We start from the raw sequence: 24206 nt of genomic DNA, 5'->3' as shown, positions 1-24206 counted from the left end.
CACATGTTCATGGAAACCTCCATACAGATTTTTTTTTGTAGGATTGTTCATTACACAACTACTGCTCAGATAACCACTGAACTCAAACACAGTTAGTAACTCTCAACTTCAGCTCTACACTAAAGCAAGTTTTGTATTTTCTACATAGTGTATTGTTGAATGGGTGGGTTTGAAGGGTTTGGGGTTGATAAAAGGGTAGGGAGTTTTGGGGGTACCTGAGTGTTGCCAGTGGTCCCGCCGGGTCTCCCTCCCGCCATCTTTAATGTGTCAACAACAAGAAAAAACAAAGAAATGAAAAGAAAAGAAATGAAAAAAAAGAAAAAGAAAAAGAAAATGTGGGACAAGGAGAGATTGGGTTAATGACTGCGGGACCAGGAGTGACTAAGTGCTCAACAAAAGTGAGTAATATGTATCTTTTGTGGCAACTTTTGACACAACACCACTAAATTCCTCACGGTTATCTGCTGATATCGCAGCAGAATACTGAGGAAGCGGACATCAGTCAGTGTTTATGCTCCTTTCTTATATATAACCAATAACAAAGAATAAAGACATGGAAAACTGTCATTTTCTTGGTTTTAAGGAGACATTGACCAGTGTATCTGAAATGGACACATAAAAAGGATGCAATGCAGGTGATGCTGAGGTTAAATGAACGGCTGCCAAATCAAAGCAGCAGACTATGTGCAACGACATACACACAACAAAGGTCACATGGCTGCGTTCAGCCTTGACAGTCTTTAAATTTTTTAGACTGGACTGAATTTAAGAAACAATAGAGTGAAGTGAATTGCATTAAATCACATTTAAGATCCACAACATGAGAAAAATGTTAAATATTATGAAGAATGATGGCCATTTTCCCATGCTAAAATTTTCATCCTTGTTTTGTGCAAGACTGATTTAAAGCAATAAATTAAATCAGAATGTTTTGTGTTTATATTATTATATTATTACTATTGGTACTAGGATGCTTTTGTTTTTACTCACATGGGCAGTGTTGTTGTTCTGACTGGATCGTGACCTTCGCCTGGAGGTGATACCAATGTTTTCTCCTTTCAGCAGAGAGTGGACAACATCATCCAAAAAGGTCATCTGGACCATAGAAGGATCCACGTTCTGAGGCTCTAGCACCTGAACAAAAAAAAAGATACACTTTAAACTGCCTGCACACAAACCGCCTGGTCTACAATTCAGTGTTGAACAGACTTGTGTTGACATTTTTTAAAAGATTCAAAAAGTAAGCTTTGCAATGCCTGATAAAAAGAAATGCAATGTGCATTTTCTGCTGGCCAAAAAAATGTTGTATCCTTAAACATAAAAACTGGAGTTACCTTTGTGTTAAAGGATTTAGAAGCCACAGAATTTAAAATAATTTATGCAAATCTAATGAATAATGTGTAAATAAGTGTATGATGGTAACTGTGTGACTGTCTGTGTGTGTGTACCTGGTCATTCATAACGACCATGTTTCGACTGAAGAGGTCGTGATGCGTAATGATGCCAGTGAACCACTGGGTGGCTGAGTCTTGTCTGTATACTCGCACACGGTAGCCATTCAGTGAATAGGGACCTGGAAGAAACAGGAAACCATTCCATTAAATGTAAAACTCCACTGCAAGACCTCTTTTGAAAATGATTTACACAGTTACTGACAGGATTTATCACACTGAAAGCACAGATATTAATAAAGCTTGTTATAGTGATTCCCTGTACAGGGTAAGAATGAAAAAAGAATTGCTTACCTTGCATAAAAATTTCCTGCACCTTTTGATCTTTGAGCCAGCCCTTCACTTCATCGTGGAGCTGTGGGTTGTCTCTTAAAACTGGGCTCTGACTGTCTACCTCATCCTGAAATCACACAAGATAGGACTAACAAACCTCCGAAACACAAACTTATTTAAACTGTGGGTGTGTGACTCATTCCCCATAGAAAGTCATACCCCTGCCCCCATGGGACCCTAATGGCAAAAAAATATGAATGGTGGATCATGTTGTTGTTTGAGTAGAAAATGTGGTCATCTTGAAAGCTGCAGCTATAAAAGAGGGTTTGTTGGTTCCACCAGAGCTAGCATGATGGACCAGCTATATGATGACGCACCATTTGGTTCTGTTATCTTTGTAATTACTTTGTCTTTGTTCATATTGTTTTTGAGTTAAAGCCAGCAGAAGGGGTTGACTTGGGCACTCTTTTGCTAGTGTCACATTAGCTTAATGGAGAACAGATCTGTGTGTGTATATGTGTGTGTTCCACAGGAAAAAATGCAAAAATATCACAAAATGTGTGCAGCCTGAAGATCCTTACAATGTAGACATGTAGAAGTCAAACAGAGACAGAGGCCGAGACTCAGCAGGAAGCAGAGCAGACGAGATGAGGTCACGGCTTTGATTTCACCTTCACATATTTCTCTTTCTCTCTCTCCCTCTGCCCCTCTACTGTCCTGCTGCAGTGTTCTACTTTTGCAGCCTTGTTCATGTCTAAATTAAACTTGCGTACACACTAAAAATAGCATCTGAGAATGCACTACTACAGGGGTTGGCATAAACATGAGTATATCCCTCTAATGAACAATGCTACTAGTTATTAACTAAAACTTTAGCAGCATAAAACTTTACTATTTTTAAACTACACTTAACATTACAAAGCAATTTACAGACAGTCCAGTATTTTTCAAATAAACTTTATGCTCATATTTGAATCAGTGAGCTTGTTTTAAAGCGCTACAATATAAGCAGCCTTATCACATCTATACAATAATACTGCCATTACTACCACAGAAGGGAGTTCAATCAGTGATCTGTGTAACATTAAATGCCCCTTTCTTTCCTGTGGAAACTGTATTTAGTTTTACACTCATAAATGTATGTCTCCAAGTCTATTACTATTACTGCAACCACCAAAGCAATCTATTATTTGCTCTCTATAGCCTATACAGCATTATCAAGGCAACATCACCATGTCACCAAGACTAAACAAGTGGTCCACTTTCATCAGACTTGAGAAACAAAGAAAAAAAAAGCAATCACTCAATTGCATTAATTAAATGAGTCAGCGCTTTTACGTAGAATGCTAATTATAGAGGTTCCTATAATTTTGCCACTCACCCATATGTAATATTGGCTCATTTTAGTATTACCATATGATTTCCATTTCATTTGTCTTGGGTCATATTTATGCAGAGTATAGAACACTCTGAAAGGTTATAAACTGACGTTTTTACCACAGTTTCAAAACACACTACTAAAGTAGGTATGAAATGTTTTGTTTAAGTCATAGAGGAAGATTCAGTACCTGGTGGCCAAGAATTGAGTGGACAGTGGGTATGCTCAGATGATATACTGTTTGGGGATGTTATTGTCTAACTCAGTATCGATGGTATTTATGGGAGGTTGTTACTTAAAAGTGGTGTGTACCCCGCCATCTGAACCAAATGAAAAATGATCAAATGTCACAATTGGGTGAAAGTTTAGAAACTAAATGCATTCCAAAGAGGACAACAAAGTCAGGGCAATGTCTGGAATGCACTGCATGTGTGAAAGGGCCTTAATACGCTAAGTGAGTCAGCATGACCTTGTACATTTGTGATTATGCTAGATAGGACCGTACTATATTTTAAAGTGGGATGTTTTGTTGGTTCTCTAACTTGCCTACACTAAAAAAAAAACAAAAACAAGCGATGGCAGGGGCACAGCACTTTGGCAAAGTCTTTCACTTTAAATCTGTTTCTCTTTGAGCCAGTAGTTTGAGTCAGCAACAGTATAATCATCCAGCCTCTGAGGAGAATGCTCCTTTCACTGTATAGCCACTGATGCATCAAGATTTGCCACATATAGTCTAGTTTTAATAATTATACATTTATTTGTACTGAGCCACATACGTTTTACACAAAAGCATACAGTATTTTTCAATATACTATCCTTTAAAAAAAAGAAATATCAATAGATTTCTATATTACTTATATACACTACAAGTTTAATTTTTATAATTACATAGGTTATAAGCCAAATTTGTTTGCAAACAACTGACTTGGCTATAACATGAAGCAATCATTTTTGAGCTACCTAGCCAGCATTCTTTTGAACATCTTGCAAATTATAAGTACTGTATATTATAGGTATGTTCAATAACACAAAAATCAAGGAGAGTGAGATAACATTCACATTTTTGAGTCTCACATATACATAGAGAGACACACTCTTCCTTAAACTCACACAGAAAAGCTGTGGTCACTCCTCTTTGTTTTTCCAGTTGGACAGGAAGACCAGAGGGAGGAAGGGGGGTGGGGGCTACAATCTGTTTGACATAAACTGTACAATGAAGTCATTGTTTAGTAGGCCAACCCAGTCTGCTCCTCGAGTCTGTGTGAGTATGAGACAGAGCGTGAGTGTAATAGAGTGAGAGTGAGAGAGTGCTTCTCTCTCTTACATACACTCTATCTCTGGGGTTCAAGGTTTCCTGAAGACTGCATAGGCAATATGGATGTTTTTTAGAACAGAAAAATCTATATTGTGTATGTGCAACATACCATCCCACTAATATGACTAGGTTGGGATGCTATGTTAATAAAGGTCTTTGATTAAAAAGACAGATAACCCTACTCTTGTGGAAATCCCCGAGACCCCTTAGATCCCTCAGAGGGCAATTAGCTCATCCATCTTACTGGCCGGTGATCTTATGTAGCACGTAATGTTAATTGGGAAATACTGCTTACTCCATCCCTGCCCTTTATTCGCTATATGGCATGGTTGGGCAGTAGTAGCTGCATGCACAGTGGGCATCTGCGCCAAAAGAACAAATAAATTACATGAATGACACAGCAGCTGCTGATTGAACTCCCAATTGTCTGCAAACAAAGGGAAATTGCATATCTTGTTATTTGGACTTGCTGAAGCACAAACTGATAAATGCCGCGTATAAACGCAGAATTTAGTCTTCCCGTCTATTTGACACTGAATGGAACACAGTGTTCCAGCCAGCACAATGCAACAAGCTGTGTTCAGCTGCAAAGCACTGACACACATGCTCACACATCGAAAACACAGCCGCATAATGGAGGTGTACTGTGCTAGTCTATGAATTACTGCCAATTGTAGAGATACACTATCAATTGTATGTCTGCAGAGTCAGAATGTGTGTGAATGTGTAGGTGTAATTTATGACACAGTAGTGAGCACTGATGCGTTATATCACACAAAGGACTGCTGTAGCTGCACATGTCAGCTTAATCTTCACATTTAACTTGCAATGTCATATCTATATGCAACATAGTGCCAAATCCTGGCTCCGCTAACCTGTTTACTGTTTACCTGTTAACCTGTTTTTAGTCTTTATGCTGCAGTAAGCTGCTGGCACAAGCTACATGTTTACTGTAAAGACTAAATGGTTTTAATATTGTTTTACCTACAATGTGATCAGCCTTACGAATTAGTGGGATGCAGGTGCAATGACTGAATCATTATTCATATTCACTTTCTTACAGATGAATGGTGACTTTGTGAGTGGGGACATAAAGTTCATTGAGTCTATTTACTATTTCACATTGACTTTGTTGATTACAGTACCTGGTATGGTTGATAGGATGAGTGGTCAGAGAGAAAGTCCAACTGTCGGTCCAACAAGAATTCCACTGCTGTTACTGACGACAACAGATTCTTCCCCACCACTGGCTTAAATGCCTGCACAGACAAAACACAACATGGTCAACACCAACAACACTTGACAACAGGAGAGAGATCTTATTATCTCATCCACCGAAGTATTCAGTACTGTAAAATAAGTATATATTAGAGCAATGTATGTGTGTTACTGACAGAGCAGCAGTTCTCCAACACAAAACACTGCAATGCAAATGTTAACAAATTGAAGCAAGTAATGAAGGAAACACAGAAAGAAGGGAAGAGTGATAAATGACAGAGCTATAGAAAGCTTAGACAGAGGAAAACATAAGGAGAGCGATGATATCAAGAGGCAAAGACAGAGGGAGGATTGGAGGAGAAATAGATGGAGAGCAGGGGATGGTAGAAGAGCTCTAGAGTGATGAATAAATTAATGAGTATAGGAAGTCTGACAGTTCAAAGGCAGTACACTTCACTTTGATGTTGCCTCTTTTAAACACACACACGCACACACACAAAAACACACACACCTCTCTGATGATGTCTATCAGCCTGAGGCCTGAGCTGTTAGTGCACATAAAACATAGAGACCAGGCAGAACAGAATCAAATAGTTTTTTCTTTATATCTAACTGTACTGAGGTCATTAAAAAGCTGTCACACTATTTACAGCTATGGATCACATTATACAGGGGAAATCTTAAGAACATGAAATTACTTGACATCAGTCAATCAACACATGTGCAAATGCAGCTAGAAGAGACACTTGAACCAGTAGATAAATGCATGATTGTGTGTGTGTGTGTGTGTCTGCGGCAGGGTTGGTCTGAGAGATGAGAGATTGGAGGTTAAAAAAAACAGTACATTATGAGTGCAAGCAATACATGATAGTCTGTGTGTGTGTGCATCTATTTCTGTCTGTCTATAGGTTTCATATTTCTAGCCATCAGTGACAGCATGCAGCCTCAACCACAGGCCACACTGATGCATGTTATTTGTATTCATTTAGAAAAGACATGTTCGACATGCCATACCCATACTCTTCTCATTTATGTTTACAGATACAACATACTGTCAGTGTTGATCACATTCAAGATACATTGCTAATGTAACACGAATAACCTGGTCATTTATTACATGCTATTCTAACATTCTTACCATCTACTGTATGTTGGTGCACGTTTGTCTCCAACTTTATGTGTACTGATTGAGCTACACTACAAAAGTTTCTCTATGTGATCTTTAGCCAGGAATGTTAACCAATGTTAACCACCAACAATCAAGAATGCATGATTATGTAGTGGCATGGCTGTGCAGTCAAAAAATGTGGTTATAATGGAAGTCTATGGGACAAAAATGGCCACGAACAACACATTAGGGAGAAAAAATGAAAATCCAGTGCTGTGCAAAAACTAATAATGCAATAAAGTCAATTTTTTTACTGATGTTTGACATGACCAAGACGGTAATAAAGGTAAAAAAAAATTCAGTCCCCATTCACCTTTTCTATTAAAAATGAGCCATTTTGTGTGTTTTTTTCCATTTATTTGCACCACCCCTTATAAAATTGGTGATTAAAGGGTTAAAATCCTGGGGGAAAATGATTTTTTCACTACTGTTGATTAGAACTGAAGTTAATGAAAAGGTCTATGCAAAAAAAAAATTCAAAAAAATATTTATCTGATATATTTTTAAAACCGTTAAAGTTAGGGGACGTTTTTGTCCGGAACAACACATAAGGGGGTAAAATTTGCCCACAGTGTACTGTTGACCTATGAAAAATTTTAAATTCATATTAACAAAATGTATGTAAAATTAAGCTTGTTGAGCAAAAATTATTCAATTTGTTCACTTATTGACAAAGTTATGGCCAAAATAAACAGAAAAATTACTCTCAGAGGACAAAAATGTCCCGAACAGTGCATGAGGGTTAAACCCTTAGTAAACTAATTACTCTGTTATGGTTGTGTGTCTCCATCATGCTACTATTAGCATCACACGCAACTCTTGATAGGTACAGATAAATGCCAGATATAGAGGGTCATCATTTTATCCGGTCTTGAATTTTTGTGTATATATTTTTTGTATGTGTGTTCAATCACAAAAACATTATGCCACCTGGCATTGGAAGGAATGCAAAAAACAGGACCGCCAATTATTAAAATATCAACATTAAACATGTAAAGTCAGTACCTTCAAATCTGCACTGCACCCATACAAGGCCATACACACACATGCACACATACACACACAGAAGGTAGGCTGTGTTCATTGGGACTGATGTACTTTCCTGAATGCTAGTATCTCCTGTTTGTTCTCTTCTGATAAAGAAGCGCATCATATGTGTTTGTTTAAATAAGGTTTGCTATATTATATCTTTGCCTCCCTCTTTATTAAGACCTTAGTGTTGATATTTCTGTGGAGGTCCACAGTTTTAATGCGTGTATTAAAAAACAAATGAATGTTTTCCCTATGTTCATCCATCCTCCTGCTGCTTTTCTGGAAATACACAATGACAGACAGCTTTTTCCTGGCACTCTGTGGCAGATGTGACCCAATTGAGGTTGAGTATGTGTGTGATAGTGAGTGTGTGTGACAGTAAATGTATGTGTACAAAGGAGGAGACTTTCCTTTTGGCAAAAGAATCATCTCATGTAATGGATAAAACACATGATGCAGGATATGCCAGAAAATCCTTGCTAAAATAGGAGCTGGTCTGATATAATCATAAATGATAAATGAAACTACAATACAAATTCAAACTGTGTTAAGATAAAGATTAGGTTTTCTTGGGGAATAACATTTTGGTTTGATTGAGTGTATAATCAAACAAGCGCATAAAAATGTATTTGCAACTCTGCATAATTAGTGTGTGTGCTTGTGTCCATGCATGCTTATGTGCATAAATAATTGATGGGAGAAGAGAAACTGAATGTAGGGGAAACAGAGATTCAATTCAATTTTATTTCACAATCAAAATGGTCTGTAGCTTTAAAGAAACCCAGAGCCTGACCCCTTGGCAAGCAAACTCTGAGGACAAAATGTTAACTTCCAGCCTATTGAAGGAAGAATGAGATTATCAATGTTATTCTCTGCACCTGTCAGTGGTGATGATGTTATGGCTGATTGGGCATAATGTTAAGCCTAAAAGACACATTAGTATGTGCTAACTATGCTGAATCTTATTTTTCCTTTAAATGCTGGCTGCTGTTGTGCTGTATAGTTCAATTACTGCACAACTGTTAAGCAAATACAATGTTTTGTTCTGAGGCACAAAATGAAGGCCCAGTTTACAACATTACATACAGTTTAATCTGGATGGTAGACTACAGCTAGTGTACGTAGTAAGTAAGGCCAGTGAGAAGACATGCTACTACACTATAGTCTTATGAAGGTAAGAAGACTATTACTCACTCACACTCACATCTTTTAGGTCCTGGGGGTCACACTCATTTTACAATATTTGAGTACTACCTATTGTCGCAGATATTATTGACAATTCACTGTCTAGACCACACATATTAAACTCAAGGCCCACTTCCCTGTTCTATCTGGCCTGCACCTAGGGGTGTGCGATTTGACGATAAATGATCGTGAAGGATTTGAACGTATCGGCGATCTAACGGACAGATCGTTTTATCGTCCATAGAGCACCTTCTATTAATTGCAGTTCTATGTTCGCGCAGACGCATGAGTTTTTTTTCACTCGGCCAACTCTCAGTGCGCTTAATGAGAAACTGACCAACCAATGACAGCCTCCCTGTTAGGAAGCTACGGCTGAAAACGAAAAGAGAACGGAGGAACTGGTCCCTAAAATGAACTCCACCTTTATGTTTGGTACTGTTTCTGCCGGCAGCGGCGGCGCATCTTCTAAGCCTGTGTGTGTGTGTGTGTGTTTGCCCACGACGTGTGTCGCAGTGGAAGGGCCGCGTGTATTATAATGCTACGAGCACATACGCGCCCACCTCTCTGAACATTACCAGCTCATTATATTCAGGTTCGCTGCTGTTGTGCCGTCAGCACCTGTGTGTGTGTGTGTGCAGTGGGAGGGCCCCATGTGTACATCAGATGCAGACAGAGGCAACAGCTAAGGACGTCACCAAAACAACAACAAACGCAGGAATTTGATGAAGAGGCTCCATGAGGACTCCAGTAAAAGGTGGACAGAGGTGACAGCAGCAGCTCCGTTTTCCCTTAGATATGATTCCCATTAAAGTTTGATCATTTGGTCTAAATCACATTGAACTTTAAGAGTTACTTAAGTCTCAATACTGTATTTATTGTTTAACCTTAGGAGGCACACTTCAGTCTGTTTAAATGACTGTTGAATAATACTTTACAGAACTACATTAGCCCTCATGCATTGTTCGCAAACACTACCCTAATGTGTTGTTCGGGGACAAAAACGTCCCCTAACTTTAACGGTTTTAAAAATATATTAGATAAATATTTTTTTGAAATTTTTTTGCATAGACCTTTTAATTAACTTCAGTTCTAATCAACAGTAGTGAAAAAATCATTTTCCCCCAGGATTTTAACCCTTTAATCACCAATTTTATGAGGGGTGGTGCTGAAAATTGAAAAAAAAAAACACAAAATGGCTCATTTTTAATAGAAAAGGTGAATGTGGACTGGATTCTTTTTAACCTTTATTACAGTCTTGGTCATGTCAAACATCAGTAAAAAAATTGACTTTATTGCATTATTAGTTTTTGCACAGCACTGGATTTGCCCACAGTGTACCGTTGACCTATGAAAAATTTTAAAATCATATTAACAAAATGTATGTAAAATTAAGCTTATTGAGGAAAAATGATTCAATTTGTCCACATATTGACAAAGTTATGGCCAAAATAAACAGAAAAATTTCTCTCAGAGGACAAAAATGTCCCGAACAACACATGAGGGTTAGTCTTCTTTTTAACCTATTTGAAATAAAACTTTATTTTGTTCTGTAATTGTTATTTAAATTTTCATGTTTATTGAAAACTAACACTGAGTGCACGTTATCAGAGTTGTCGTTTGCCTTTAAAATCTACTGATTGTTTTTGACAGGTGACAGAGTAGGCTACCTGACGTCATTTACACAGAAACATGCAAATAAGTGTCAATGTAAAAACAAATTGTGATTTTATCATTAAAGAATCGTGATATAAAATGTTTGCCATATCGCCCACCCCTACCTGCACCCCAATGTCCAAGACATATATAATCCGGCCCTTTCTTTCTTTTTTGTAAATGTAAGAGCTTCATTTTTCATATGAATTTAAACGACCCACAGCATTCCACAGAATAAAACCGCAGTCCTACTAACTTAATTTGTGCAGCAAAAATAAAGGTAAAGATCAAAGCTGGGTGTTGGTGAGAGAGCAGAGCTTTATTTGTTTATGATTATGAACAACATCTGAGCAAAGTGTTTTTTCCATATGATCAACAAGATGCTAATGCAGCAGTTGAAATAAGTTTCGTGGTGAGTGTAACGACTGTAACCACTGTAAAACAAGACAGCGATGGTGGGGATTTGTCCAGTAATATCCAGGGACTCCTTCGTACCCACTAGTGAATGATAAGTGCAATTTCAAAGAGCTAAAGAGGGGGTTGATCTGAATCTAACAGTACATCATGTGTAGGCAAGGCTCTCATGTCTCACGCATTGAGCATGAGACACACATTTCAACAAGTTCACACACTCACACGCCACACATGGCATTTCTCAAGCACAGAAATTCCTATAGACTATCCTATAAACGAGTCAGGCAGCCTACTGTGAGCTGGTACAGCTGTCTGGAATTAGCGAAGTACTGGGCTAATCAGAAAATAGAATTTCTCAGCCAATCAGAAAGTAGAATATCTTGTTGCCGGGGGAGGTCTGACCTTCAGCTGCAAGCACGCGTTTTAGCGAATGTAGCTTATGCTGTGAATGCGAGTTGTAGATGAGCTGAAGAGACAATGACCACTGCAGTGTGTTTGTTTTCATTTACTCAAGTCTAATATGTAGTATCTCAGTATGTGTTATAGCTACAGTACTTTTAGTTTACAGCATCTGAGGTAGATCAATTGTATCAGCACTGGGAAAGTGATAACCTACCTTTTACCTCAATCTTTAAAAACATTTTTTGAACTACAAACATCCTGTTTTGGCAAATATGTTTATATATGTGAGTTTTGTAGCAGGCATAGACATTCTGTAGGTAAATGTAGGTTTAAAATATGAATCTTAATCATCAATCATTCACTGCTAAGCTTGAATGATTGCCTATTTATGATAAATTAAAATGTATCATAAATTAACTTTCATAGCTGTAACAAAGCTCTTCCGGGACTGCAGCAGATATTACAGGCCTTCTTTATAAGCTGGTGTTTGTAATGGTTTGACTGCATTGGGCAGTGCAACAGTAACTTGTACAGTTGGAACTTTGCAACAATGTAGGTGCATATTCTGATGAAATAACAATGTCAAAGCCACCCCATAATCAAGGTAATCAACACTGTCAGCTGAGCAACAGCCAATATGGCTATGAATCAGACCATCTGGGAACATATAAAAACATGATCACAAAAGCAGTGTAGGCTTGTGATTGTGTTTGTGCTATGAATAATGCAGCACATACCAATATTGAGTCATGGCTTCACTGGAACTATTCTACATTTTTGGTGCACAAGATTGCATTACAAGCCTATATTTTCATAGTGGTAATAGCAGTGTCTGTTCTACAACAATCAACAAACAATTACATAAGGTGTTTTGACCAAAGCTTTGGTATAGATTATAATTACCATGATATTTTGGTAGAATTGGGTGTAAAAGGAAGTGGCACCAACACATACACACACCCTAGATGTTGATATCTAGAACAAATCGGAACGAGCATACAGTCTAGTCTGGGAAATGTCCTTAGTTCATAGGCTGTTACTTTAATCCATTTCATTTAGTGACAACAACAGCAACAGTTCTTTAAAGGAGGTGTGAGCAACATCAGAGGACATAAAACTGTAACATTACCTCTCTCCTATGTCTCCAAACAACGTCAAGGAGCAATGGCTTTGTAGAAAAACACTTGACAAAACTAGCTTTGATCTGGCGACCAGGGAGAGACAGGAAGAAAAGAAAAGAAAGGATGATGAGGGTAAAAATGGCAGAGAGAACGAGAGCGAGAGTGTGGTTTCCTCTTGTGGTAAGAAAAGACAGATGGCCAAGAGGGAGAGAAAGCAGAGCAGAGTGCTAGCTACACAGCCGACATTTTAACTGCTGCTGACGCAAGGAGGGAGAGAGAGGAGAGAGAAAAGAAGGAGGGAGGGACGGAGGCAGGGCTGGCTGACACACTTCCCCCCTCTCTCTCTCTGTGACGCAGGCTTGCTCTCTCCTCCTCGCCACAATCTCTCTTTCACTTTCTCACGTTCTAAATGTCTAAATGAATCTCCTTTCAGTGTCCCTTCTGCTCTGCTAAATTCACCTTAATAACATTTGTTTTAATGAACACAAACTACACTACTGTCTGTATAAGGCAACTTTAGCAACAAGGAAATGAATAACTATTTCTTAGAAGTTCAACAATTAGTAGAACTAGAAATATTTCCGACCTAACTACATAAATTCATAAAGAAATCTAGTGTTTCAATTCACCAACACAAACATACTGACATAATATAAAAGAGAAAGAAGACTTCCTTCTCATAGATCTATGTTTAAACATTGCTATTGCTATTTTGCACAGAAAAATGCTGCAAATTCCTACATAAGTCTGGTCTGAAGATGTGCACAAATTTGCATAAAAATACCTCTGATAAATAAGTCTATGTTCTTAAATGCTGTAAAAGACTATTCAATTAGCCTATCAGCATGCATGGTAGCCTACTGCTAAGTTAAAAGTTCAACAACTTTGTAAGTTGTAAAAATGACAATGAATATAGAGAGTCTGAACCAAAAACAAAACTAAGAACCTAGACACCCACAAAAAGAACTGAAACAGTTCTTTAAGTAATGCTACACTATGAGTTTCAAACTGAATTTGTGATTGATGATAACAATTTAAACATATGTTTAATAGTTTCTCAGTATGGTTTGAAAGATATATTGGCCCTGGTTCTCCCAGTGATCAAAACTACCACCTTCAGAGAACAGACCACGTAACACTGCAATTGACCAATCCATGCACTCTCTCTCTCTCTCTCTCTCTCTCTCTCTTTCTTACTCTCTCACACACACAGACAAGAGTCACCTTTAAACTCTGATTAATCTGCAATCGCTCAGCAGATTTTCATTCTGAAATAGTAACACTGTACACACACAAGGTTCTATCCTTTAGTCCATCTGCCACACAGAGATTAAGGCAGTCATTTACACACATCCAGACTCACACACCCAGTACTTAGCCTAGTACATTTGAAAAACAATAATATCAACAACAAGATGGCTCGTTTCTGCAAAAACAGCAGCCTGCTGTCTCAATCTTAAGGTCAACATTGTATTTTCTTCAATAGTATTACCACATGAAGTCCAGGAACAGGCCTGGGTAAAATAATATAAGATAAACACACCTCCCCTGTTCTAATTTTGCTGCCACTGTTTGTCAGGAGGAAAGGGCTAAACTGCATCTGCACAGAGACATCACCAGTCCTTCCTACCATAAAGGTAAGCCATAATTACACATGCACAAACAGATTCCCAGGAGGCAGGAGATTACACCAGGCTAGCTCCATCTGCTCAGGGGGAGAGAAGGAGGGATAATTTATTCTGTTTCAATGTGTTGTCTATACAGACAAAACTTTGACAGTTTCCTTTAATAACTAAGTAATCATTTCCATTTATTGTCTATATGAAATACACTGCAATGCATTCTGATCTGTATTGCGATTGAAATTGTGGACCAGAATTATCCCATTAGTTTGCTTTACTGATTTATCTGTTGGTCTGTCAATCATTAATCATCACTCTGTATCAGAAAACCCATCATGCGTGCAACTGGAAATCAATGCGACCCTAAGCCTTCTAAATCACCCATGTGAATGTATAAATGCCTCACATTTAGGAATAGCAAGTAGTACATTTGTATCCAATTATTTAATGTAGTGGCAATAAACAGTGGTGAGTGAGACTGCAGCAAGCTCTTAAAATTGGATGGCGACAAGCTACTGTCATGAGTAGGATGTGTAACAGCTGCAGATCCAAATACACCATCGTCAAATTTTTTACAGACACTTAAGACAACAATTGCAATATATATTCAGTGAAGATTCTGAGATGGGAGAAAAAGTCTGAGCTGATTTTGTAAGTCACCTCAAAGGTCATCATCACAAATATATGTCGGATGAATATGAAACCAACAAGAGAAAAATTCAACGGGCATTTGAAAACAGCAAAAAGTTTATAGGAAATAGATGCACACATGGGTGTTAAAGGGAAACACTGTGTACTCCACAGCTTTACGCACACTAGTGTCGTTAGATGAATCAATAAAATACAATGGTGTGCACAGTTTAGAGAGTTGGCTTTCATGGGAGAGAGCTGCATCTGAGGACGCACACACACACCAGCAGGTAACCTTGTTATCTGGTCACAAAGGAGTGTGTGTGTTTCATATATTGTTGCTAGGCAACCTAGCTAGATCTGAGCAGTCTGTAACTACAACCAGTCAAATGATGATATAAGACTTTCACAGTTGTTGGTGTGTAGACATATACAGTATACTGTCTTTACCTCTACTCTCAGTTAGGATTCCCCCTTTGCTGGTATTTCATATGTAAAAGCAATGTTGCCGGTTTATTGCAATTATCATGGAAAGGTATATGGTGTATATAGTACCAGTTTACATGAAATCTAGACTTCTTATTAACCATATGTGTAATTGCAAGCACAATATTCTCAGCAAACCAGTTAAGTGCTGGCACTACTATCACTAAAACATTTTTATTTAGATTTTGTCTAGTACCTGTACACCAATTTACTTGCCCAATGGCCACACCAGTTTTTGCTGCCTTTAAAATTAGTGCAAAATTGCACAGGGACATGCTTTATAGAATAAAATGTCTAGAAGCAAACAGTTCTTGTCAATTATAGAGTGTGCCCTAGACAGGTGAATGATATGCAGCTCTCAGAGAGCAGCACAGGGATTAAGTATTTTATGCTATATAAAGGATGAAATATAAAGATTCAACATCACAGATCAAAGCAAGTGTTCACATACTTACCAGCTTTAATGTTTTGCCTCTCTCTGATCAATGTACAGTACATTTATCATATAGAATTAAAGTGTAGTAGTTATAAAGCCACAGTCTTAACATAGGCATTTCCTCAACTATATGAATCACAAACCATCAGAAGTGGGGAATTTGTTTTAGATAGATATTTATAGCATCTCTTCAAGGATACTTGCACCAAATCCTCTGTGCTGACTGCAGCTGCAGATAAAACATTTTTTAGGAATTGATTACATAAGAATAAATACAACACACAGTACCTTGTCATAAAGTAGACACATGAAATGATAGCTTCTCTGTCTCTTTTCTCTCTGAAATGAGGACAGAGGAGAGTTCTGCCAGATACTGTTGGTGTGTAGCAGAACACAGACACGGAGCCAAAGCACAGTAGGAAATTGTGTGTGTCTGTGTAGGTGTCAGCTATAAGAGAGAGACCCATTAGTTTTAATGCTGGCTCTGCACCATTTGCATTTGATCATGTGGCCTGTCAAGTATTTCAACAGCCTGTCTTCATTTACAGGAGTAACCTCTCCATTCTAACATACAGGGTTTCCCACTGGGCCATGAACATGTAGTGGGGGTAGGTTATAAGGACTAAGCTTTCTGCCAGACACAATACAACAATTGGTAAATTCATTAAATAGCACAAACAATTGCAAAACTTCTGCACCTACTGTCCAAAGTCAACTACCTGAAGGTACACTGGCACTAAAGGAAACATACAGACAAAGGAATTAAATCACGCAATCAATTGATTGACAAGATGGCCCAGCAAAAAATACTTAGCTATTTGTTTGCCTACATTACGCATGATGTTTAAATAGCATACAGAAAATAAACTGGATAATTATTATTTGTTTGTAATAATTTACATTATTACAAACCAATATAATGTTTGCATATGTAAACAATGGGAGTAGCCCCTTGCCCACCATTCTCTTTTACCCCTGTTCCATTTTACTTTAAATTTCTCTCTACCCTTAGATACTGTATCCCCTCCTCACTGGAATTCAGTCTGTGTCTTCAATAAGTGTCTGAACAGAGTGTCTTTAATGGGTTCACACAGTACCCAATGCTCCCTGGGAGCGAGAGATGACGTAATATCTGGTTCAGAGATGCAATGGCACGCGCGCACACACACACACACACAGGTTAATGTGAACACAGAGGGGCTGAAGGAGGGAACAACAGACATACAGAACAGGAGGACTTTCCCTTCCTCTTTGTTTGATTTGATTCTAGGTCAAAATTGGATGAGGTCAGATCCGAACAGATGTAACAAAATCTGTCTAAATAAGAAAGGCTACCAATAATGTATTTAACAAATGTTAACCATTAACTGGTCTGAAGGAAGGAACCAATTGTGTCAGGGCAAAAATATATTATTTCTTCACATTTTTTAAATAATTAAACAACCTAGCAAAAAAGGGTTACTTTATAGCATTTCAATGTGTTTATTATACCCAACAGCAGCAATTATTTCAACTGTGTGTGCTTTGTTAAATATGCCAATCAGTCATGTAAAAACATTGCTTCATTATTCCCTCTCGTGGTGTGTAGTTCTGGCATTTGGCTTTAGTAATTGTAACACCAGTAAGAAGGTGGCAGAGTGGGGATCCCAGTGATCACTGTTAAATTAAGTTGTTGTGCCAGTGTGGGGAAGCGTGGAAACATGTCTCAGAGCACAGAACAAATAACAGTCAGGAAAAATCTAGATGAACACAGCTGGTGTCAGCTCTATTGGTTTCACTAATAGGACAGCCTAGGCAGCCGAATGCCTACTGCCAGGTGTGACTAATCAGCACAGCATCTGATGGAACCACAATAACACGGTAACCTAAAGTGACAAAGACCAAAAAGTGTGATTCAGAATTATCATCATTGTTGTTCACTATGTTTAATGCTGATAATGCTAACATTACACAGTTAGTGTGTACTAGAAGTCTTTTCAAAATTTGTTAAGAAAGTGTAAGTTGTGTAGTGTGTCCCCAGCTTTAATGCTGCACATCAATGAACCAGACAAATGTTTTGAGTTTTGAGTCAAACTCAATGAAGGGATTTTGCACATGCAACATTGCACATGCAGCTAAACCTAATAACAGGTTTAAAAAATGGAGCACAATTGTTGGTGTCATTTATAGTAAAGCTGAAGCCTCTCCTCTCTACACACATCAAATACTACAAAGGTAAAAGCGTTAAAGATAACTGATTTGTCTTTTGAGTTTTCTAAATAAAATGTACTAAAAAAATGCAGTGACACAAATAACCAATATCCTGGGTACATAATGTCAATAATAGCGAAACAAAAAGTAAAACATTACATACTGTAGGGAAACATCAGAATTAAACCACATGTGACCTGCCTGATCCGTTTCCAATATTCTGCTGGTTTCTACAACCAGAAGCATAGTCAAGGCAACAACTCACTGGTGTCACAACTCTCCATGAAAAAGGCAGAAGGCCAAGAACTGATGTCCAGTTCAGATAACAACTGGGATAAAATCAAAACACAGAACATATTACTGGAGTTAAATGCTACGAATTTGGGACAATGTTGCTGCTGTCCATGTCTAACAAACAATAGCATTTTCTCTACTATCATGTCGTAGGGTCCCTAAAACATATTAAAAAAATATTTCCATGCAACTTTTACAAAAATACACTAAACAGGTATATCTTTCATTCAATACCCAAGGTCCACATGATGGGTAAAAACGGCAAAACCCTACTAGCACAATCTTTGGTGATATATCACAGTGAAAACTGTGAACATTCCATAACTAAACAATAATATTTAAAACCTTTATAAAACACGAGAACAGGAGCAAATAGCAAAGACAGGTAGGAGCAAATCCTGTCACAATAAAAACCTTATTGGTCCTGTGGCAGACAGGAAAGCCACAGAAGACTCATTTCCTCTATACATAAACACATACACAGTGCTACCGTCTGCAGTATGTGTATTTTTGAAAACACACACAGTTTTCAAAGTGTTAGCCCCTGGGTAGCTGCAATCCTACACCATGTGTACATAGAAAGCGTAGCATGTTAGCAAAGCAGTAATAGCTCTGGTTGTCCATCACATGGGAGGCATTCAGGCAGTTCTGAGCTGTTTTATGTCTCCCACACTTTCAAAGTGCTCAAAGCCCAAAACACAATCACTCTATTTTGGTGAGGACTGAGTTTGTCATTGTAACAACACATATGTAGTGGCAATGTAAAGTACTAAGCTGAACACACTATGGTATACTACTAAATACTTTTCCAAGTACAAACAATGCAGACCATTCTACTTTTAAGCCATCAGTGCTGCAGGCTATTAAAAATTATACCTATAAACACGCCAGGTCACCCATGACAAGTGTTTAGGGGGACCACAAAGATATGGAGATGGTATTGCTAAGCTATATCTATGGGACAAGCTGCACGGAACTGTAGAAAAAGGAGCAGGATAAATACAAGGGGCTAAATTAAAGCCAAATGTCTGTGTCTGAACGCATGTGTGTGTATGTGAGAGGGAGTGTGTGTGGTGGGCATGGGGGGATGGGACCTGTCTTGGAGTTATGAAGCTGGTGTGCAGAGGGTGGGGTCACTAGGAACTTTGCAACATAACAGACGCAACCCAAACATACAGCCTGTGAAGGTTCCTATCTCCATTGACTGTCTTTAAAAATGTTTTTAACACAATGTGGATAATCTGTCTCACAAACACACTATATATATCACAGACTATATAGTGTGTGCAAATCTCTATTAAAAGAAAGATTTGAAACACACTCAAAGTGCTTCATAATGTTCATGCAATTAAGGATTAAGGGTCTTGCCAGGGGCACACTGGATCGAACCGTCAACCTTTCAGTTAGTGTACAAGCACTTAACCACCACAGCGACGCACATCACAATTATCACTCACTTAATTATTACTTACTTTTTGCCCTGTATGCATCCACTTTTTCTATTTTTGAAAAATGACTGTAAATCTCTGTCAAAGGAATGCCAAAGAAAGGTCTTATTGCCTCAGTGGTCAGGAAAGGGTTTTTGCTAATGCAGGATGGACAAAGGTTTTGTTCCACATAAACGGTGTTCAAATTACACAGTGAATTCGGGGGAGAACGCCTGTTCTGTCCCTTTCCTGATGGCTCTCTTCCACCTCTAGCTCGTCTACAACTTGCATTCAGAGCATAGGTTGCGCTCGTTCATGGAGCGCGCCTGCAGCTAAACCTCACACCTCACCTGCCATCAAGGAATTCTATTTATGGCCAACGGCTGAGACATGTTATTTTCTGATTATGTTGCAGGTGGGAAAAGTGTTGCTTTACTCAACCACACTAATGACAACAGCAATAACCCCAACAGATCTCTGAACCCACAGAACCATGCAGAGGGAACAGGGAATGCTGTTCATGACAACTCACACTGGAACAAATGAAATCAAGGCCTTGCAAGTGGATTAGTGGACCCTACTTAAGTGTTTCGGACACAGGCTATTCACGTAAACTGAACTGTAGATATTAATATGGCTTCTGTAACAACAGTCTGACTTGTAACGGGGCATGTCTCAAGCCAGGAGGCAGACTTGCACTGTTTTTGCAAGGAAATTGCAACTTTTAAAATAAGCTAAGGACAATATATAATAAAGTTGTAGGACGGAAGAACTGTGATATCACTATCTGTCCTTTAAAAGCTGAGAGAATATAACTGGTTTACAGGTGACTATGAATAATTATGTTGTTAACATGGTAATAAATTTTTCGCTTGTTAGTTTAACTAATTTAAATTTAATTTTGTTTTCTCCTGAAATGAGCTCTTCTCCTTTCATCCAAACATGAATTATGAATAGACTCATATAATATGCAATAGCTGAGAGCCATGACTTATAGAATATAATATTTCATTTGGAACTTTTCCCTAGTTTGGTGCATTTTTCTTATATTAGAACTAACATTACATATTCTATTAATAGTCCATCTAATGCTGAATTGCAACCTGTCCAGGGTGTACCATGGCTTTCACCCAGTGACGACTGGGAAACATCTGACCCCTTACTAGATAAACAAGAATATGTAATAAGTGGATGGGCAGACAGATGAATTGAAGTCACTGACCTCAGAAAAACATACAGCAATCTAGATTTTTCTGAAGGAAAGGATGAAAGAACAGTTGCTATTTACAGATTGGGCAAGAGTGCAGTGCCAGTAATTATTCTTAAGCTGTGTCATATGTCATATGTGTGGCAGTGTTTACTGCCTGATGTGGGTGGAGACATCCTTTTGATTTGGATGTAATGCCCTCTGTAGGTCTGTGTGGTCTGTTAATAATGAATTCCAAAGGCATAGCTATAAGAAATGTTCCTCACATTGCCTCCTCTCAGAACATGCAGCAGCTTCTTTTTCCTGGCACCTGCACATTTGCCATGTCTGCAGAAGTGGTCACACAGACATGCGTGAACTTGTACAGATGACAAAATTAATGTTACATGATATTTAAAACTGATGGCGGCAAAACATATAAACATGACTAAAAAAAAAAAAAAGACAGACACTAGGTGTATGTGTATGTGTAGGTCATAGGGGTTTAGTTACGCAACAATGCAATAACTAGACAAACAATCTGCTGGGTTTGCCTGCCTTCTTATTTTTTTGTCACCTCTTTAATCAAGTTTGTTCGAGATCCCAAACAATGCTTAAACTACCCTTGAACTACGAATTCTTCTGGTATTTTTACTATGAAGAACTTGGAGCACAACAACAGATCTTCATTAACCATGTTTTCATTTGATGAAAAAGTTATATTATTCTAGTGACAAACATTCAGACAAAGCACTTTTTGCAAGGCAGAACTCACCCCTTTCATTGAGTTTTTTACTTTGAATATATCTGCTGGAAGTGGTGCTGCTACAAAAGAAACAGTGGTGCCAGTCATTCTATATAGAGAAAATAAATGGTGTACTGATCTAATCAGTGACATGAAACTGGACTTTTTATTTTTATTAATAATACTATAATATTTATATTTATTATATATTCTATTGACATTACGAGTTTATCCGTTAAATAATATTCAGGACCAAAACTGAGAACTGTATAGCTAGAAAAACAACAACATCAAGGATACATCAAACATGTTAGATTTATGTCCAAGTATAATTATAATATACCCCATATGTGTGTGCATACAGTATGTGTCTTTACTGGAGGAGTCACAGAACAACTAGAAAATATGTGTGTGTGTGAACTCATTTCCCATGCATGTCAGATGGCGCTGTGCACTCTCCTATTACATAATCAAATCAGTGAATCACATTTCCAGACACAGACCCACAGGCACCACTGGGCACACAAACACACAGGAACCTTCACAGTCTAACACCAAATGCCATCATTGTCAAACATTTATGAATTAAATGCATCAGTCAGTAAGAGGCAGATAGAAGCGCAACAGCATAAACTAAAAAGTTTAGCTAGATGTCAACAGAGATCAGTGTATATGAGACAATGTGTGAAACAGTATCACACACACAGGCAACAACAAAAACACCACAGCAACCACACAGCCACCACACCAAAGTGTGTGTGTGACAACAGAAAGCATTCCGAGCATCAGTGCACTGATGCATTCACTGATATTCTCTCATTCAAACTCACACACAAGAAACGCTTCTTAAATAAAACCAAATATTAAATGGGGTTTTCTCTCCAATAGACATTTTACTACATTTAGCCCTTTTTGAGCAGCAAGACAATCCCTGATAAGCCACGTGTTCCAATATAAAGTCTTTTGGTTCCTGAAAAAATGAAAATCTGATTTATTATTAACTGACACACCTAGAAACTGAAAGTCTCACTGCATTTCAGCAGTACTTACAAGTAATACAAAGACAGTGTGGTGACAGTTTTCAAAAGTATGCAACACTGGTGGAAGTGTAATAAAATGTGGTCATACGGCTGACTGCTCCAGTCTGTAAATATAAAGCAAAGGTCTTACCAGGGCAGGCCACTGTATGTGTTTAGCCTTGGATCCCTGCAGCAGGCTCCCTGCTCCTCCTCCTCCTCCTGGTGATGCTCCCTCCTTCCTCTTAGCCCAGACCAGCTGGTGCTCCAGTAGAAACAGCTGGAAATCCTCGTAGACCTTCACCCATTCTCTCTTCTCCCACTCCTGGTCGTCAAACTCCACATATACCTGTACACAATGATCGAGAACAATATTACATACAGTTTAGTTTTGATATATTTTTCTGTAACGATCTACAGAATAATGCAGGAAATTAAAGGGATTTAGGGGGGAAACCCACAGATTAGCCATGCTATGAGTTTAAGCTTAAGATGATATTGGATGGACCTGGATGACTGAGAATCTTCATCAACAGATGATATTGGATGTAAATTTAAAATAAAAAAAAAAGTTATACCACACTATCATTAGAAGTCCTAAAGTAATATTCTGTGGATTCTGTGGAGTTTGTGCACGGTGTATTCTTGCAAGATGACTGATGAAGTGAAGTGAGCCATGAGTCTGCACACACCTCAAGTAACAGCCGCTAGTTAAACACACCCAGCATGCAAAAGCGTGTCAGGCTTCTTTTTGTTTCTGTAAGCTTCTCTTGTCATGGGCAAAGTACATTAGAGAGATTTCATTTTTCATTTTACTGTCAAGCAGTGTTTTCCTTATGTTTAGTCTAGAGGCAATGAGGCATATGATTAACTAAAACTGTGCAATATGCATATTCACATCATTTTATTGATTGACTATTGACTATTACAGTATAAGTACAACAACAATAACATTAAAAGAACTTTCTCAACCTATCATTTAAACACATCAGTACTCGTTTATGACACTCGACAGAAAGACAAACACTGACAAACATGGACATACAGACACACACACCCCTCTGTTCTGCTTCTTCCATTATTAATGTTAAAGTTCAGTTATAGTGATATGCATGTCTGTTAAATACATTTCAGTTAATGTTGAAGTCATCTTTGTGTCAAAACTTTGGTTGCATTTGGTTTTACTTTTTACAAAAAAAATGTTTGATTTTTGATTCAAACTAAAAAGCAAAGACTCCAGGAAGAGTAGCCACAGTTAAACAGTCCAGTGTCTAATAGTGATCTAAATTCAAACTAATACATTACATACATCAGTCCTAAACAAATGTACAGCTTAAAATATGGCTTTGTGGATATAGGCTGTACCTCAACCCCTTCTTTATCCCCTTTATGAATAGGGGTTGCTACAATTCAAATATTGTAACGTATGTTTCTGTATGATGTTTGAAAGTCATGCTCCATGTGCCCCTTCTTCACTTGGAGCACCTGCCCTTCCAAATGTTGCCCGGCTGTAATAGGTATCGGGTATAGGTATAGGGTAGGTATAGGGATATTAAGACAAAAC

The 24206-nt window shown here is 38.1% G+C and overlaps 1 protein-coding gene across 3 annotated transcripts in view; it reads right to left on the bottom strand.

Moving 5' to 3' along the window:
• The window catches only part of jmjd1cb (jumonji domain containing 1Cb), an 81414-nt gene that overhangs the window by 21628 nt on the left and 35580 nt on the right, over positions 1-24206 (bottom strand). The window contains exons 2-7 of one of the 3 annotated variants that reach the window (XM_028429902.1): positions 22797-22991; positions 5563-5676; positions 1746-1851; positions 1449-1573; positions 991-1134; positions 216-257 (exon numbers count right to left, since the gene is read on the bottom strand). In XM_028429902.1, the coding sequence (XP_028285703.1) occupies positions 216-257; positions 991-1134; positions 1449-1573; positions 1746-1851; positions 5563-5676; positions 22797-22991 (726 nt within the window). Of the gene's footprint in view, positions 1-215; positions 258-990; positions 1135-1448; positions 1574-1745; positions 1852-5562; positions 5677-12618; positions 12857-22796; positions 22992-24206 lie in introns of those variants that run through there. The other 2 variants (XM_028429904.1, XM_028429903.1) reach the window with 2 other exon arrangements.

This window comes from Parambassis ranga, chromosome 19 (assembly GCF_900634625.1).
Source record: "Parambassis ranga chromosome 19, fParRan2.1, whole genome shotgun sequence".
Lineage (NCBI taxonomy): Eukaryota > Metazoa > Chordata > Actinopteri > Ambassidae > Parambassis > Parambassis ranga.
Note: the sequence above shows the minus strand (reverse complement) of the source record. Positions and strands in the feature narration are given on the sequence as shown.